The 18569-nt window shown below is 43.6% G+C and overlaps 3 protein-coding genes across 5 annotated transcripts in view; 2 read left to right on the top strand and 1 right to left on the bottom strand.

Moving 5' to 3' along the window:
* LOC311325907 (uncharacterized protein) overlaps positions 1–11290 on the top strand; it is a 17892-nt gene extending 6602 nt beyond the window's left edge. Inside the window, exons 7-10 of the mRNA XM_084458724.1 lie at positions 4793–4837; positions 10512–10642; positions 10850–11028; positions 11159–11290. Of these exons, the coding sequence (XP_084314850.1) occupies positions 4793–4837; positions 10512–10642; positions 10850–11015 (342 nt within the window). The 3' untranslated portion in view covers positions 11016–11028; positions 11159–11290. The remainder of the gene's footprint in view (positions 1–4792; positions 4838–10511; positions 10643–10849; positions 11029–11158) is intronic.
* Positions 5293–9658, top strand: LOC311329029 (uncharacterized protein; the record flags this gene model as incomplete). The annotated part of the gene is made up of 5 exons (XM_084461347.1): positions 5293–5864; positions 6342–7110; positions 7873–8055; positions 8689–9522; positions 9647–9658. The coding sequence occupies 5 exons, from the start codon at positions 5293–5295 to the stop codon at positions 9656–9658; spliced, it is 2370 nt and encodes a 789-aa protein (XP_084317473.1).
* A 4-nt stretch (positions 11291–11294) lies between the features above and the next one.
* slc22a13b (solute carrier family 22 member 13b) lies at positions 11295–18226 on the bottom strand. Of its 3 annotated transcripts, none has more exons than XM_084450189.1 (11): positions 18057–18226; positions 17553–17726; positions 16991–17094; positions 15921–16075; positions 15235–15403; positions 14476–14596; positions 13678–13772; positions 13084–13298; positions 12423–12531; positions 11991–12200; positions 11297–11811 (listed from the first exon to the last, which is right to left on the bottom strand). In XM_084450189.1, the coding sequence occupies exons 2-11, from the start codon at positions 17673–17675 to the stop codon at positions 11739–11741; spliced, it is 1374 nt and encodes a 457-aa protein (XP_084306315.1). In that variant the 5' UTR covers positions 17676–17726; positions 18057–18226; the 3' UTR covers positions 11297–11738. The 3 variants fall into 3 exon arrangements, with proteins under 3 accessions (XP_084306313.1, XP_084306315.1, XP_084306314.1); XM_084450188.1 differs by having other exon boundaries at positions 17553–17810; XM_084450187.1 differs by having other exon boundaries at positions 11295–11811; positions 17553–18226.
* Positions 18227–18569: the final 343 nt, after the last annotated feature.

An 18569-nucleotide genomic window follows, 5' to 3' on the forward strand; every position in this document is an offset into this window, starting at 1 on the left:
AGAGCAAAAGAGAGTCCTCTGGTCTGGTCTCCCTGTTCCCTTCTTTGGTCAGGAACGGTTATTCAACAGTCTGTAGGAGATACTCAGAAACATGGTTAAGCGCAAGCTCCTGCTTTGGGGAAAAAATGTTGTTATTCTGTCAGGAAAACTTAAACAGGGTGACTGTTCAAGTGTCATTTAGAGCCAGTCTGCAGTACCCTACAGTGACATCAGGGGCAGTGTTAGAATGACTTCAATACGCCCAGTCCCCAGTCATGATCAAGGCAATTGGGTTTGGCTCTAGCATTTCTCTCACGATTTTATGAAAATAAAATAACCATATTCTCGTCTCAACAAAACAACATTCCCTAAGGGTGAAAGCAAAAATTTCCTGAAGTCAGGATAAAAAATAGAGATGGGGCAAAGAAAATGACACTAAAATGAACTGGCTTCATTTACAATTAACTAATCAAAGCGCTTGAGTCTTTCGGACCTCCCATCCAGGGCGCAATCCCGGGCTAGACCCCGTTCCGTCCGAGGCCCCAAGCCAGGCTCCCCTGGAATGAGAGCTCAGCCTTCTGCTTCCCGGTGTCTTCTTTTCAAAGCCCACCGATCACAGAAGCACTACTCGCCTACTAACGCATTCGCTTTTGGCTTGTAGTGGCCTGACTGTACATTGAGCCGAGCGCGGCGGCCATCTCAGGTCTTACTGCCATATGCGACCCGACCGGCCGGTGACCCAGTCGATAGCGATCCCGGACACCGTAGTGATTGTTAGTCACCCAGCTCAGAACCGACGGTCTGATCCTAATTCCACTTGTGCTATGAATATTAGAACTTTGACCGTTTTCACCAGCCTTGCCTATTCACAGAGGTCGTCTCTAACGCCCCTCTGCTTAGGTGTGGACTGTCGTCCACGTACCACACAGTGCCAACCCCTTAGCGGCGACACAGTGCTGACTAGACGGTACCAGAGCAGTATGTTAATTCATACTTCATCAGACACGGGGGCCTTCAGTCGTCTCCCCATCACTATAGCAGGATTTAACGTGCCCGTTGGGACCTTGCGGCTCCGCCCCCGTCTGTTGGAGGCTAGGTCCAGGGGTGCCCAATCCCCCTCCCTAACCTCCCTCTTCTGCATTTGAGGACAGAGTATTTGGGCACTGCTCCTGTTTCATACTTATCTGTCGCTCACAGTGAGTTGGTGACATGGCGTTGGTCTGCATCTCACGAAACCCAGATCGCCCATCTGTAGGGAAACAGGCCAGTAACCTCCGGTGTCCTGTGCCCGTCTCCTGGTTCGGCATTCGCCCATCACTCCCGGAACGACAGTTGTCTGTAAAAAACCACTCAGAAAAAAACACTCAGGCCCGATGAATGTGCCTTAAACTATAAACATGAGATATTTAACATACTCATTTAAAATATATATAAATTGGGTTATGAGATGCTGCATTCAGATTAAGATACTGGCAACCCTTATCTATTCCCCCCACTATTATGCACAACGCTTATGTCTTAAGCTACATATCAGAAAGAGAGACAAAACAAACAGTTAAAACAGACAAACAGCAGGTCCCAAGCAGTCCCCAGGAAGGCATGATCCAGGCTTCTCAAAGACCTGCCGCCCAGGGTCCATAGCACCTGAAAATTAAGACTCAAAACACAGACTGGGTTCAATAGCAGAGGAGAAGGCCTAATGCCAGCTCCTCAAAAAACACATTATCATTATATGAATGAAAATTCATACAGTAGAAATGCATAAAACGAACAGCTTATGGCCATTCATTGACTATTGAAACAAAACTCCTGAATCAAACACCTATTCAACCCTGTCAGACTTTTGAGTTCGCTCTACATCTATTTTATCCTGTTTATTTACCTTAAAAATTAAAACTCTCTATCTTGGCTAGTTTAAAATCACCCTTATCTTTCCTTCCTGACCTAAAAAAAAACTCTCTCGTTCTACTCTCCCAAATCTTAAAAACAGACCAGTCTAGAGAATCAACAGGCTTCTCCCCCAACCCTCTAGCTGAGCCCGAATCTTAGAATTTAACACTAAAATGTCAGATGTGGATGTAAGAAATCGAAAATGCTTTAGCACATAACGAAATTCTGCCAACAAACGCTCGCAGAAATATGCTTCAGTGCAACAATGTCATCAGGCTAGACGTTTGCAGTAGAATTCTTTACATCCTCTAGCATATCTTAATAACTAGTGTTACAGGGACACCTAGTGGTGATCCCAAAATGTTGCATGTATGACCCGGATGTGGTCTTTGGTTGTGCGCGGGGAAATTTAAAGAAACAAATCCCAAATAACACGACGCAGCCTAAAACCCCAAAACAGCAACGAAAGGAAACCTTATAGTTAACTCACGGCGGGAAAGAATACAATTTCGAAGAAACAAACATTAAGACACATTAAAATTCGCTTAGTACTCACCCAGTCAGCGAAGTGCTTTGTTCTCTTCTGGCTCAATGGCGGAACACCGCGATAGCGGAGTTTTCCTTATCTCCTAGGCAACCAGCTAGCTAGCCTACTGGGAATCTAGCAGAATTTTAACAGTCTAAAAAGGGTACAAAACAATACTTTACCTGGATCCATGGCGCGCATAACAAACATACAATCAAGAGCCGAGGCTCAAAACAGTGAACACATAAGATGAACAAACCCCCCGTGCACATGCAAGAGAGAACGTAGCAGACACACGGGAACGCAAACAAAGGACGACCAAACGACGACCAATATACGATTTAACACACAAACATGAAACAAAAGGCCCACGTTTACAACAAACACTCTCGGCTGCACTAGCAATTTGGTCCAGGCTAAACCATGATGTCTAGATCCTACCAAATATGTACAGCCCCTCTGGTCAAAATCTCTACCAGAAAACGCGGATTGCAAAACTCTCAATTCCGCCCTGTAGCTACATCTCCATTGAGCAAAAACTCTCTCAACGTGTTCTCGGTTAAAACTCTCCCGCGACCGGCCAAAAGGAAACCTGTTCTGTGCCAAACTCTCACTTGAACAGCTGTTAAAACTCCCGCGACCGGCCAAAAGGAAACCTGTTCCGTGCCAAACTCTCACTTGAACAGCTGATACCCTCGTAACGAAACAAGGACGAAGTCAAAAGACAATACGATATAAAATCTATTGCTGTTCACATCTCCTTAGATAGTTACTTACTAAATACCCACGCTGGGGTTTTCCGTTTTCAAACAATCCAGACCAACAAGCTGAACCAAATCAAGGCAAATACAACTCAACCCATAAGAGGGTTCGTTTAAACGTACCTGTGAGCTTTCAAGAATCCAGTGTAAGAACTGAGGAAATAATCTCACCTTGCGCTCTGGCGCAAGAGAGAAAATTGATTTTCCAACGCCCACTATGGACCCGACACGTCTGCCGATCAGTCCTTTCCACTGGAATCCCGAAGCAAACGCAGGCAGTGCTCCCATTCCCGTTCGCCAAACTGTGATAGTTATTTTAGACTTGTCTAGTCCAAAGATTTACCAAGATACGTTCAAAAGGTTGAGTCTGGTTTATTGAATGAAATCATTACGAGCGCAAGGACTTCCTGACAAACGCAGCAAAGGTGGTTTGTCAGAGAAGTGAAGTCAGTCACTTCTGGCTGTGGCTTATGTACAGTCCAAACAAAGGTACAATGTTTCCAGGATGTGATTGGCTACTGCATTGTACATGAATGTGAAATGGCAGGCGTGGCCAAGAGCACAGACATGTGACAACAAAGAAAACAAAAGTCTGAATGAGGACGAGGAAGACCAAGGTGGGGCCCCTCCGACCTAAACAAAGAGATGAGGAAGAGCTATGCAGAGTGTGCTCACAATTACAAAAGAGGGAGAGCTGAGGTGTTTTACATGACTGAAACTGGGGTTTTGCAGGGGACTTGGGGGGAGGTGATAAATTACAAAGACAAAGGCTTAAGGTGGGTTTAAGGTGTTTGGATGTAAATTCCTGGACAGTACCGCTAAGGTGGAAAAGCGCTATATAAGTGCAGTCCATTTACCATTTATCCTGTCTAGTGGCCTCCAGGGTCAGTGGATCAGGCTGTGGTCACTTACACTTAAATTCAGTTTGAATTGTGGTAATTATCAATTATTGAAGTTGGGTTAATTATTTAAAATGCCCTTTTCCAATGTATTGATTTTAAGATGATTGTTAAAGGAGTAGGTTGGTATTTAGCATTATAAGTCCTGTTATAAGATTATTTACAATCATATATAACAGCCCATTTCAACATGTTGACGGACTGTGCACTCTGGAGTGTACAGCTGTGAGCACTAATATCTCAAGAGTGCACAATTCACCAATGTTTTTATGTGGACCGTGTATAGAGTATGGTTGTAAATAACCTTATAACAGGGCATATAATGCTAAATACCAAACTACTCCCTTAAGTTTTTGCATTTTAATTCAAACTCACCTCCTGAATTAATTGAACTGAAACAGAATTGACCCCAAGCAGCATGAGGGCACTGGGTTCTATATAAGACTAATATTTTACATTACATTACATTACATTTACATTACATTACAATATGGACAGCTACTGTAATGCCCCTCCTCCCCTTGCCAGGAGATCTAGTTAGTGATGTGAAAGAGAGGATATTCTACTTTGAAGTAGCTACAGTGGATTGAAAATGTTGTGTTCAATGTGATTACTGACAAGCAGCTGGAGCTACTACACCTGGTATTGTATGTCATGCAAGCTGTAAAAGAAGGTATTGTGAATGTATGGATTAATAATGGTTCACAATGACATAAGATAATTATTATTTTGCACAGGCACAACAGCAATCTCCAGCTGGGAAGAGAGGAAAACCCATCAAGGTAGGCAAATACTTTTTTTTTTTCAGTTTGCATGAAGAGATGGAAACTTTGACTGAGATCCCTGTGGAAGTCTACATGTCTGGAACGTGACAAACTACAAAGCGTAGACTGAAGCACTTTTGTCTGGAAACGAGTTATTTGGGGGGATTTTACCTCAGTTCCCAATAGGAGTGTGCTCTTGAATGGATAAACCATAACATTCTAACACTGAAGGAAAAATATATGTGATTTCAGTATGAATTACACCTAACACTGGATGTTTTGGAGTTTGGCAAACTCAATGCAACTTGGCTTGTGCTGGTTTGCAAAGGCAAATCTTTGGCTTATCATCTCAAATGACCAGATGCAATTAGGTAAAGTCGCACATTGCTTAAAGCATGTCTCTCTTCTTGTGCATGATTTTCATTGGACTGTTCCTCAGAGGACAATGATGAGAATATCCTTTTGCTCTTAAGATGGCTGAGGACACCCATCAAATGAAAGACGGCCCTGAATCAGGACACATCTCCAGCACTCAAACCCACCCTTCATTCTCTGCACTCTACCAACAACGGCAGAAGTGCGAGCTGAGGAGACTCCTCAAGCACACTTGCCCAGAGCTGACGACCCTGGAGGGAGCAGTTGATGAGGAGCTAGCTGAGGTCCTGAGCTTTGAAAGCGGGCCATCAGCTGCCGATACCGGGTACGAGGGAGAAGTCCGGTCCAGGCGTTGGATATTTGAGAACTGTCCTGTGAGCAGCAGTGTGGAACTCCAAGTCCCCGTGATGCACACAGCAGAAGGGGCCGTCCAAAGAGACATGAGGAGAACATCAGCCTTGTTTGAGCAGCCATGGGAGAACCCTCAGGAGGAGAGGGCCAGAGGAACTATGGACGAAGTAGATCTGGTCGGTGTCTCGTCTGGAGATCCCACCGAATGTGAGGAGATGGTCAGAATAGACGTTCAGTCAGCAAGGAGGATGTTCGAGAGTCAGTCCGTCAACAACTCAAGGGGAAGTCAAGATGACGTCCCACAGAGAAAATGTATTGTGTCTGAGGATGAGATGGGGGCAGTTCAAAAAAGAAAACAGGCCTTTGAAACTTGTGGTAAACAGAAAGTACATAGGGAGATCGAAAGCAATATTTGTTTTAAAGACTTGAAATGTATGCCTCAAAAACAAGCTCCAGGTATCACCATTAAGAGTCCAAGCTCAGAGCATGGGGTAAGTGAGATCCAGACACTTCAGGAAGAGGAAGATGTGTTTGACAGAAAGCCAGAAAGTGTTTCAAGAGCAGAGGCTGTCGGTGAAACCAGTGAAAGAGGTTCAATCCATACGAGTGCAGTTCTTTTTGCAAATAACCCTTTCATAGCTGCAAATATAGCTAGAGAGCAATCTAACAGGCCTAAGGTGAAGAGGCAAAACTTCACGTCTGGTGACCTTGCATCGGAAAGCAAGGCACATGATGACATGCTAATGGATAACGTGAAGAACAGAACTCAGCTGTTTGAATCCATGCCATTTGACAGAATTAACCAGGAGAACAAAGAGGAAAGAGAGGCCATGATGGAGAGCCTTAACGAGACCCTGGATTCTCTCTATTACTTTGACGCCATTCACTCACATGGATCCATCATTGAGGTCATGGAGACTGGAAATGCTAAAAGGGCTAAATACACACTGTCTCAGAGTGGACCGGAGATAGATTGTGACGAGTTAGCCGTGGGGGGTGTTAAAAACTGCATACTCCACCTGTTACCCAGAGCCATCTTGAGGCCCCAGGTCAGGTACCTAAAGGAGGACGAGCAAGGGGACACGGAGGTCACGCTGGTGGATGTGCTGGCTCATCGGCACGCCTTCACCACCAACCAAGAGAGAGAGTTCAGAACTGTAAACGTGGTTCAGCTCATTGAGGACATCCTGAGTCAAGACAGTTCGCTGAGAAAAGGAGTAATGATACAGGAGGATGTGCAGGGGTGTGTTGAGGTGACCGTCTACTCTCTCTACTATCACGCTGAGGGAGAGGTGAAGAGGTATTGTCTCCTACAAGGCCAGGCCACAGAGCCCGATGTCCCAGAAAGTTCTGCAGGCGATGCTGGTGAAGTGGAGAGTCAAGATGTAAGGAAAGGAGATGTGAGATCAACCATAAGCAGTCTTCTGGCCTCTGCTCAAGACCACCCCAGACCAGCGTCTTTCAGGCCTGAGGTAGATGTAAAGGGGAATGTGAAATTGTTCAAGAGCTGTATTGAGAAGGGAGATTTGGAGTATCTGAAAACCCTTCAGCCCCCTGAGGACGAAGTCTCCAGCCGGACTGGAACTGCGGCTGACCACTCCACGGAGCCATGTCACGAACAAGCAGACGAGACAGGGCAGGGTGATCCTGAATGGGTTCCAGTGGATGTGAAAAAACTTAAATCCATGTTCTCCTCTGGCGGATCAGCCAATCAAAGCAAAGCAACACACAAACGTATGACGCATGATGATGTCCACTGGGCTATGCTGTCTCAGGCAAACCATTCTCAACCTAAGATACGTACAGAGAGAGAGTCTATATCAGAATCTGATGTCAATTTGAGTATGTTCTCATCTGGAGGGGAGAGCAGTCAGAGCTTGAGTGAGGGGTCTGACGTGCAGGCACCAGGAAAAGTGACTTCTAACTTAAAATTACCATCACAGGAGACACCTTACAGCCCCCAACCACAAGAAGACACTGTCCATCAGGTAGAATTAGTTGAAGTGGTAGAGGATGATGAAAATGAGACTTCCAATCTCAACGCTGCAACTAACAGTCAACAACAGGCCACAAGAAAAGAGAAAGCTATAAGTCCTGTTGTGCATAGTGAAAAGACGTGTTGGGACTCAGTAAGGATATCCTCCCCCTCACCCTCATACATCACCTCAGAACATGAATCAGTATGTGGCCAGAGGAGCAAGGTGGCAAGTTGTGCAGACACAGTTCTAGAAGGAAAACACACACCCCATACCTGTGATGTAGAGGTTCAGGAGGGCACAGAAGTGGTCCAAAAAGGACATTTAAAAGCTGCCGTTAAATCGTTGCAGAGTGCTTCCACAGAAGAACGTCGAGATGTAAAGGAAGAGGTTGTGGGGGGTAATTTGCAAGCAGCTCTAGATTCTTTAGGGAAGTCAAACTTTAATGTCACTAAAGGGGATTTTAGGACAGCTATGATTTCCCAAAACGCGTCAAAATCTCGCACAGAGCGCTTTAAGAAAACTGAAGCTAAAGTGGGACTTCTCCTTGAATCCAAATCAACTCCCTCTACAACGGTGATCAAGCATGGTCCGATGGCCACTGAGGAGCTGAGTGCAGTATCTGTCAGACCCTCCAGCCCTGGCCAGACCACAAATAAACCAGCCACATGCTCCACTTCAAAAAAACTACCTCAGACCGAATCTGTGGCACCCACACCACAAAGGCCTGTAGGTCCAAAACCAGCAATTCCACCAAAACCAGACCATTTAAAAGCTAACTCAAGTCAAGTGAACACTACAATAGACATGTCGACAAATTCTGAAAACCTCAATGAGAGTCAACCTGTCTCTTCTGAAATCAGAACACATTCAAAAGAGGAGAAACTCTCACACGCATTATCCATGAGACCAATGTCTTACAAAGATGCACTTTGCAAAGGTTTATCACAGACAACAGACTGTGTTACAGAGTCGAAGCTGAGTCAGATGGACCCTGAAAGACAAGCCAGATGTTCTTTGGACGCAAAAACCAAGCAGTCTGTTGATGCAACCGAGCACGCCAAGGATATTGCATTCATCCACCAGGTTCAGAGTTCACAGCCTTCTCCTCACAGAACTGGTGATATTTCTTCTATTGTGAATGAAAGTAATATCAATTTACTTCAGGATAGGAATGCAACAGAGGAAGGAAAAAGTCCTCAGAATTGGGGGGGAGAGGAGGGTGCAAACGAGGACAGTATAGGATTTCAGGAAGCGCTGCAAAATTTTGAAGGTAAGAAGGGAGGTAAGAGAGCCCCTGTTAAGCCAAAAAGAGTTAAAATTGCCCAGAGTGTTGGTCAAAATCCCGTTAACTCTGGTCAAATGTGCAACACACGGGAGGCTTGTGAGCAGAACAAGGTGATGATGAGGGAAAAGAAAGGTCAGAGGTCAGAGACAGAGGATGAACGGCGACAGAGGCTGTCGGTTCATATGGATGACATCATGAGAGGAAACGTGACTACAGCCATGGAGATTTTTGACAACCTAAGAAAACAAGAACAACTTCAGACTATACTCACCAAAGTGGAGGAGATCGAGGAGGACACCAGCCAAGTTGATGTGAAGTCGTTGCGGAGCATATTTGAGAACGTACCAGCTTGGGTTGTCACCCCAAGAGTAAAGAAACCACGTAAACACTCCAAAGTGGAACAAAAGGTTGAAAGGTCAGAGATGCCGAAAGACGATACAGAAAGCATGTCCTCAATGGAGCTTGTTTTTGGAGATCTTGAAAGAGCCAGCGAGGAAATAATGAAGTTAAAAGATCAGACCTTAGCCAGACTTATGGACATAGAAGAGGCCATTAAGAAGGCTCTGTACTCTGTTTCCACTTTAAAATCAGACTCTGACATTGCCAGTTTATCTGGCCTGTTCAAAGAGTCCTTGGGGACAGCTGAAAGCTCCCCAATCACAAGCAATATCAGGAAAATAAGCATTGGCTCCAGCAGAGCTAAACAATCTCAGGTAACGGAGAGTTCTAACACAGGTCTTTCAGTGATATCAGAGGCTGAACAGCGGCCAGGGCTGGAGGTCCCAGACAGAAAAACACAGTCCAGTCCTCCAATCTCCCCGTCATTCATTTCCATAGAGTCTGCAGTAAGAAAGGCTGAATCTTCCTCTCTCCCACCACCTCTGCCCACAACAGGGTTGATCTGTCAGCACAGCTCAAAATCAGGTGAGACATTTAGGTCAACAAAGACCTTTAAGTGCAATAGCCACACCCTAAACACGACATGTGACCCCAAAGAGGACGCAGCTTGTAGGGAGGCCTCATGCAGCCCATGTAGCCCTCTAAATCAGAAACGCCAGGTCACTGTTCTCGAGGTTCAGACTATCCCTGAGGGAAACGGCATAGCAGGCACTAAGACAGCTCAACAAAACTATGAGACAAATCAATATGGCAACCGCATTTACTCCACCAAAACCTCAGCTATTGTCACCACTCAGCCAGAGACCACAATGCTGTCTAGGGATCCAGTGGTGACCAGTAGTCCAGCCAGAAATCAGGTGGACTCATACCCAGAGATCAGGTTACCCATCAACAAAAAACCCTCATCTCCTTAGTGAGTGGAAGAATGGGGATTGACTTTTAATCTTGAGAGAAGTGGTGGAAACATTTTTCTTTTTAACTTTGCTTTTGAAATTCACCTCCTGAATTGACATATATGCAGTAATAGGATTGGTTTTCATATTGTATTTTGAATTAAGAGTTAATATTGTTTGTATGGATACATTACTGTTTGCTAGGTGAGGAGTATTCAGTTTAACTTCTGTTGTGTTTGTAGTTTTGTTGCTAGTTAGTCTCTCAAGTGTGATTTTATTCACTTTTTTCTTAAATTGAATCAAATTCTCAATTATCTTTCTCTCTGTCTACTACTGTGCACAGTGTGTGTCAAAATATTCATACCAATTTTGTCATTGAATAATTCAAAACCTAAAACTATGCCTTGCAGTTTCAACCATCTGCACAGGACATGTGCTCAGCCTGTTTGAAGCCTGTTTATCCCATGGAGAAAATGTCTGCAGATAAATACATTTTTCACAAAAACTGTTTCTGTTGTAAGCACTGTAAGAAGAAGCTGAGGTGAGATATCTTGTTTTGAATATTAATTAAACAAATTAAATAAATATAAATGGATCTCTGAAATGTGACCACAAAGTTAATCAGTTCACGCAAATCTGTTGCAATAACGGAATCATCACACTACAATCATGTGCTCAATCACAATATTCTAACCTGTGTTTTGGTATGAAGGTGTTTTGGAGCTAACTACATGTATTTCTATAATAGCATGCGCAGCTACGCACCTTTGTATGGGGAGTTCTACTGCGTATTCCACTACCAGCAGCTTTTCAGAAGGAAAGGGAATTATGATGAAGGCTTCGGCCGCGCTCAACACAAGGACCGTTGGCTGCACAAGACCACAAATGAGTCCAATAGTACAAATGTGGTGTAGACCTCCCCGGCAGGTGAGTTGACTCCTAGCCATGCAGAGCTGCTAATTCAACATGAACATCAGGAGCGGGTATGCTATGATCCTCGTTATGAATTACAGCATGGTGATTGATTTCCAACAGTGACTGTGCTCTGTGTTCCCAGCTTACATGATGGTGACTATGAAAACACTATGGAACACAGGGCTAATGACAGAGCAGCTCAGACGGCTACTGACAGCTGTGTTTGAGACACCCTGGAATGATCAGACTTTTTTTTGTCTACATTTAATATACTGTACACATTTACAAATATATGTGATACAAATATAAATGATAATGTCCACTGGTGATCTAAATTAAGTAGCATTTTACATTAAGTAACATTTATCACCTTTATATTAGCAAACTCTTTGTATTAAGTTCACTAGAACTGTGATTCATGATTAATAGTATGTATAGTACTCTATTGTAAAACATCTGCCTCCTAATAATTATTCTAACAATTTTGTTTTCTTTCTCTTTTTTTATCATCCTGGCTATGTAGTCTGGCAGATTGTCACATATTACTCTACAGTAAAAAAAATAAAACAAAAAGAAATAGGGAAATTACTTTTTCGTATTTTGATCCCGATATTTGTTTGATGAATCACAATAAAAGATTGTAAACTCTTTCTGCTGAGCATGCAGGTACAAAACTGTATACCTAAACAGAAATACATGCAATATAAAAGAGTGATTATGGTTTACAATTTGGTCTCATTTGCGTGTTCTCCTCTGTAAGAGCGTCCATTGTCAATACTTTCTCTCTCTGGTGATCTGGACAAAAGAACCACAAATAACAGTTTGGTAATTACTTAACCTGCTACTTAAATCACCATAAAACCATGATAACAAAATATGTGAATTGTCTATAGTCTATCATATTATATGATAGTAAGCTCCATCCATCAATGGCAATCACATATTGTATGAGGAAGGAAGGGATGGACACTTACAAGGACTCACCACCCGGGGGGTCAGTGTGGTCCGGCAGCTCCGTGTTGAGGGTCTCGGGCAGTAGGAAGCACAGTCCCCCACCCAGGAAGGGCAGGATCCCATAGACCAGCATGGGGATGACATGGTGGTACACCTCTAACAGCCGGATCAAGGGAGCCAGGATACCACCGACACGGGCGCACATGGAGTTCAGACCTACGCCATTCTGCCTGTACAGATCATACTTTACATAAACCAAAATCTCAATGATGTCCATTATTTTAAAAAACATCAACATAAAGTTCATAATATAATCTTGCTTTCATAAATGCCCGCATATTAACATGTTAATTGAAGATGTTAATTAAATAGAATATTACAGAGATTTCTGTGAATGTGTTTATACTATAGATTATCATTGTTGCCATTGCTGTTCAGTATTAAAACCTCACCTGACAACAGTAGGATACAGCTCAACTGTGTAAACATAAACTATGGTGAAGCAAGAGGCGAGAGCAAACTTTCCCAACACCGCAATGACCGTCACAACAACCGGGAGATCTGTGGGAGAAACAGAACAACACAAGACAACATGTGGACATGAAAACACTGTGGCGGCCATGAAAGAGGAGTCAGCAGTAAAATAAAAAAGATTTATTAAACAACGTGACTAAAATAGATGCAAACGCTCTCGAATACACACTCTAGGAAGGGGGAAAAATAGACGAGAGAGAGAGAGAGAGGGAGAGAGAGAGAGAGAGGGGGAGGGACAGAGAGGGAGAGAGAGAGGGAGAGATAGAGAGAGAGGGGGGGAGAGAGAGAGACAGAGGGAGAGAGGGAGGGAGGGAGAGAGAGACAGAGAGAGAAGGACCATGAAGCCCCCTTTTATCCTCCCCGAGCAGGGCCACTCCCCCCTGCTTTCGACCAAGACTCTGTCCCAGTGAATTACAACGTATCTGGGGGGAAATTGATACAGTATACATGTCATCATCGGATGCATTTAGGGGACTGTTATAGTGACATAATTGTGCTGCATTTGCAAATTATACTTGACCCAGGTCTGCTCCAGGGGGCAATGAAAGTATTTCAGCATCAATGGACTCAAGCAGTTACCTTCTGGAATGACTAGAATAACCAGACAAGCTGTGCCTCCAAAGAACAGCATGCTCGCTTGGCAGATTCTCCTCCCAAAACGCTCGATGAAGGGCAGGCTTCCCAATCGACCGGGAATTTCTACCAGGCCAAATATGAACTGCGTCAGGTAGATATCCAGGCCGAAATTCCCCACGTTAAGACTCACTCCATAGTACGCCAGACTGATGACAAACCTGCCGAAGACAGAGGTTTTGATATAAGACATGGCCCGTGTCCGAATGTCCATACTACATACTATATAGTACATACTGCAACTTGCATACTACATACTATTTAGTACATACTACTCCACAAAAACATGTCTAGTATGCGAGATAAATGTAGCAGGGACAATTTTGATGTAGCATGCTACATCTGGCATATTATATAGTATGTACTACATACATAGTATGGACATTTGGACACAGCCATGGTTTGGACAAAAGCATACAAATTTGAATGAATGTCATTTCATTAGAATATCTTTTTGGAGGATAGAGGTCATTCATATTGCATACAATGTATTTGATCAATAAATCAATCAATTAATCAATCATGTCTGGTTAAACTGACCAGATGTAGCTCAAAATAAGAGCATGCTTTCTCAAGTAGGGAATCCTGAAGAGGTCCAGCATACTGCCTGATTTGGACCCACCCTCAGTCTCCAGCTATCAGAAAAAGAAGTGTGTAAGTATGGACTCAATTCAGATGTTTTTATATTATACATGTATGTACGTTGCATTACATTACAGTCATTTAGCAGCTGCTTTTATCCAAAGCGACTAACAATAATTGCATTTAACGTAGGAAAAGCTAATGTACTACTACTTGCCAGAATCTCCTTTCTAAAACTGACTGAAAAAGTGACTAAGAGCATAATCTAGTGCTGAAAGCAAAGAGCAAGAATAGCAATCTAAAATACAATAGGTGCTCAAGAGGGAGGATTGTTGTTGTACTTCTTGAAGAGATGAGTTTTGAGCCTGCGACGAAAGATGGGCAGTAACTGCTGCCCTGACGTCATGCAGTAGCATACACTTTTCAGACTTTCTCTATTAACACCACTGTCTTGGTTTTGGTGAACACTGAGGAAATTAGTACAGCATTTTATTTTTTCATTTCTACACTCAACATCTGGCCCATAGACAACACATGTACGCTGTACTGTAAACATCAGACCTGGGTGAAAGTACTACTTGAAATAATTTAAATTACTTAAGTACCATTCTTCTTGCCTGACACAATGGAACCAATGTGTTGCTTCCAAAACGCAAACTCCACCCACCTGACTGACACTGCAGGCAGACTCAAGAAAATTTCAAAGTAATTTAAATCATACATGTTAATGTCACTGTGTTGTGTGTGTCCAAACACCTTGTCTAGCAAAGCCTCGGGGACCGCTTTGCCGTTGATCCTGGCTGCATTCTGAATCCAATGGCGAGCCTCCTCTTGCCTTCCCTGGGTCATGAGCCAGCGAGCTGACTCTGGGAGAATCCTAACACACACACACACACACCACTGATCAGGGATGATCGTGGCTAATAAAATGGTCTTCACACAATACAATCAATCAATCACAATCACAGAGATAGGACAATTAGCTTCTGAGAAAAATTCTCATCTGAGAAAAATTTGATCAATTTTGAACACGGCAAGACCCGCTACAGATGGGCCAATAGGTGCGTCATGTCAGATGTGCTTCACACCATTTTCATATAATGCACATAAGCCTATATTACCACATTGAGATTGCAAACAGGGACATCCTGGTTCACTTTTACAGTATTATAGTACTTTATATTTTGCCAAACACACTGGGAATGGTGCCCTGTGGCTCTACTTGAATAGTCGAAATATGCATCTCTCTTTCTTTCTCCATTTGGGGTAATCTCTGATGTAACATCATTGGATAGGTGAAAAAAGCTACCTCGCTATGTTGTTTTTCAGTGGTCATTTCAAAACGGATTTATCCCTTGTCAAAACAGTGGTCATTTCAAAACAGGGATTTCTCCATTGTTAGAAAGGAAGGATATGTTTCTGGTATATTGAAATGGGCCCAATTCACCTGACCAGGCTAAAAAAAACAAAAAAAACCACTTTGAGGCAGTACAAAAGGTCAAAGGTGAGCCTCACCAGAAGAAGACCCCCAGGAGCACGACGGGGCTGGAAAGGACCAGCTGCAGGGTCCTCCAGTCACGGACCCCGTAGGCGATCCCTGACAGCAGCATCAGACCCACAGCGTAGAAGCAGTGGGACAAGATGGTGAAGAGGGCTCGCCTGGAGGTCCCGGTCCACTCCGCCCCTTCACAACGCCGTTAGCATGATGGTTAGTAACGGCGTGATTGTACTTCTAACACTGTACTTGTTGCCTCTGTGTATGAAAGGCGCTATACAAATAAAGTTTGATTTGATTTGAATTGACTGTACTTCTAACACTTCTAACATGATTGTAGCTCTAACACATTTACTGGTTCTGTATATGTCCCATGCACACCAGGGGGGGGGGGTCCTCTTGCTTAAATACAGAGAGAAAATAACACAGGAGGGTGGATTATATATTTTCGTTTGAATAAAAAACAAACATACTGTTCACAGATGGGTGACCCTGGTACTAAATTACATGGTACGTTGGCTTTTGTTCAAGCTCAGCTTTGATAAATCCTTGAAGAGTTAGTTGTTTGAATCAGGTGCTAAGTTGGAATGAAAAAAATCTGAAAACCAAATTTGTATGGGAAGCATTTGTGACGGCCATTTTTAAAACAGTGTCACCCAGCGTGTTTGTGCGTAGCCTGCAGGCGGGGTGCCTCTAGGGGACTTACCCAATACGAAAGTGTTCATGGTGATGCCTGAAACAGTGGTGCCGACCACGAAACGGATGGCGATGTAAACGTAGATGTTGGGTGAGAAGGCCGTGGCCACGCCGGACAGCAGCTGCAGCAGCAGGGACAGGAGAACCACGAAGCGACGGCCAAACCTGTGGAGACAGAGAGGGACTCTTAGTACCAAAGAATACTTGAATACTTAAGTGAGGTTGTTGGGGTTGTGCAATGAGTCAAGGTGTTTTTTTTCACTGGGGTACATGCAATACGGGTTATATGTATTATGTGCAATATGTGGTATATGCGTTTTCTGTTTCTGTATAGGCGATCTACAGTATGTATGCACAGTATTGAATCCAAGACAAATTTCCCTAAGGGGACAATAAAGTAGGCTATAGCCTATCATATTGTACTTCCGTAAACCCGATTCACCACTCTGTACACAAATTTGCTGAAATTATTCAGGTTTTGATCCGAGTTTGACTCTGTTTGACTCTTTGGACAATTGAATCGTGAACATCATGTACATAGAACTATATTGTGTGTGCGGGAGTATTCTTTCCTCATGAATCACTGAATTAACCAAGACCTAAAATTCAGGAGTCCGGCCTAGGACATCTCACACCCTTCCCAAACTTTAATTCTAACGTTGCGGCCCAGTGAAAAATAGGGCCATGAAGAGATTAAAACCTAACCCAATCTAAACTAAAACATATCCATATTTGAAAGGTACAAAGGAGAAAGGGCATTGTGCTAAGAATGCATTGTATTAATTTATCCAAGATTTTTTGGCATCTGAGGATAATTGTATAATACAATAAAATGATTGGGAAAAATCCATTGTCCTGTTGAAATACTCATGTCTCCCTCGCTTCTAACCGGTAACCTCTGTTCGGGCAGGTTAAAGCACGTGCTCCTCTAGACAGCTGTTGCTACAGTGTCATGTCAGATTAATGATTTATGAAAGGGAGGTACATTAGGTGGAAAGGATGTATTTTATTAAGTATTCAAACAGGGCCCAATATACCTGCCACGAAAACAGAGCTCACAGACTCCTAGGACGTCCATACCTGTCTGCCATGGGCCCAAACACCAAAGCACCAATCAGAAGGCCAGCCATATAGACTGACTGTGACGCCTCATTCAGACCACTGTTTTCACACACCAGGTCAAACTGAGGAGTGAACGAGAGGAATGGCGAAAATGAGAGACAGACCACAAGTTGTTCCGCAATGACAATCATTAATTTGTGAGCAAGCTCACACAATTAAGTACAGATGGGCGATAGACAAACCAGACAGACACACTCTCTCATAAAAACAAACACAGAGACAAATCGATGAGAACTAGTTCTGCATTGATAAACGTAAATCGCGGCAATGAAGATTTTAAATCACGTCAAAGCTCACTTTTAAAACTAAATCGGCTCATTCATTGTGAGATCATCATATGAATTAATTATATCATGTAGGGTTCTTAAACCCTTAACTGCTACTTCAGTTACTTTATTAATTTAGGCATAGCCTACTGCAGTTGAGAAATACACATTATGAATAGCGAGACGGACTGACGGCTATCCCGGCGGGAGGAGAGCCGTGACATAAAGCCTATTGCCTATAGGCTACGACCTACCTCTGTCACGACGCTGGTGGTGCCTTTTGGAGCCTCATACTTCCATCCATCCCTGCACTTCATGGTATTGTTTATTCCGTGCGCTTCTATTGTCTCCAAATCCAAGTCCACCGGTGTGAACATTTCACAGGACTCGTATACTCCATCCTTGTTCGTGGGAAGGGTGAGGTTTTTCTGTAATTCATAGGTCAAGTCCGGGCCTTGGGTCAGAATCCAGTCGGTGTTACAGTGGTGTGAGACACTGAGGCCCGTGAACACCTGACCAAACATGTGGAAGGCGGTAAATAAGTTGGGGATGCATATTGCCACCAACAAGCGCTTCTGGAATGCACCAAACTCTCCGACCTCTTTAAGGACCTGTCCAAAACCGCTCATTTTGTTATACGATGAGCCCCGAAGACGAGCTGCGTTAGAGTCCACGAATTAAGTAGGCTACTACTGGTAGGTCAAAATGCACTCTTATCCGGAAAGGCATCAATGTGCGAAATTAATGTTTAAACTCACGTAATCTTAACGCACAGGTCCTCGCATGCGCGTCATTGCGCGTATATCCCGGAGACAAAGGGGACTTGTGTGGTCGGCTAGTTATTCGAGTGACATTATGTGATTAATTTGAAGCATTTTGAGGTGGAAACCACCGGACACTCTTTTATGCACTTCACTGCCAGAAAAAGACTTGCGACCGTCTACCAGATGTGGAGGTCGTTGCTCTGATCCAGTGGCTTTGCTACGTCTATGTGGGCGGGCGCACATGGGGCATAGGCCAACGTGCAATAAGCTAGCGGTCCTCTGTCGGTTCGTTGGTGTCGTGGCTCACACTGTACCACCCTTCCCATGCTAATGCGCCCTATACGTTGCATTTTTTTTAATTTAAAGTAGCACATCAATATAACACAGAATAATGCAATACTAGAGGAGAGAGGTAATACTCGTAAAAGGAGACAGGTAAAGAACATTTTCAAAAGCAGCATAACAAACATGCAGTACATAGTTAAAAAACAACAATCAGCATACATA

This window comes from Borostomias antarcticus (assembly GCF_949987555.1).
Source record: "Borostomias antarcticus genome assembly, chromosome: 2".
In the NCBI taxonomy this organism is placed as follows: domain Eukaryota; kingdom Metazoa; phylum Chordata; class Actinopteri; order Stomiiformes; family Stomiidae; genus Borostomias; species Borostomias antarcticus.

Coding starts and splice junctions, on each gene's coding strand:
- slc22a13b (XM_084450187.1), bottom strand. CDS start 17,927: ATGAGCGGTTTTGGACAGGTCCTTAAAGAGGTCGGAGAGTTTGGTGCA. Junction 13,773..14,475: donor CCGAGGCTTTGCTAGACAAG/GTGTTTGGACAC, acceptor TTTTTCTGATAG/CTGGAGACTGAGGGTGGGTC. Junction 12,201..12,422: donor CTGTATCCTACTGTTGTCAG/GTGAGGTTTTAA, acceptor TGATCTGTACAG/GCAGAATGGCGTAGGTCTGA.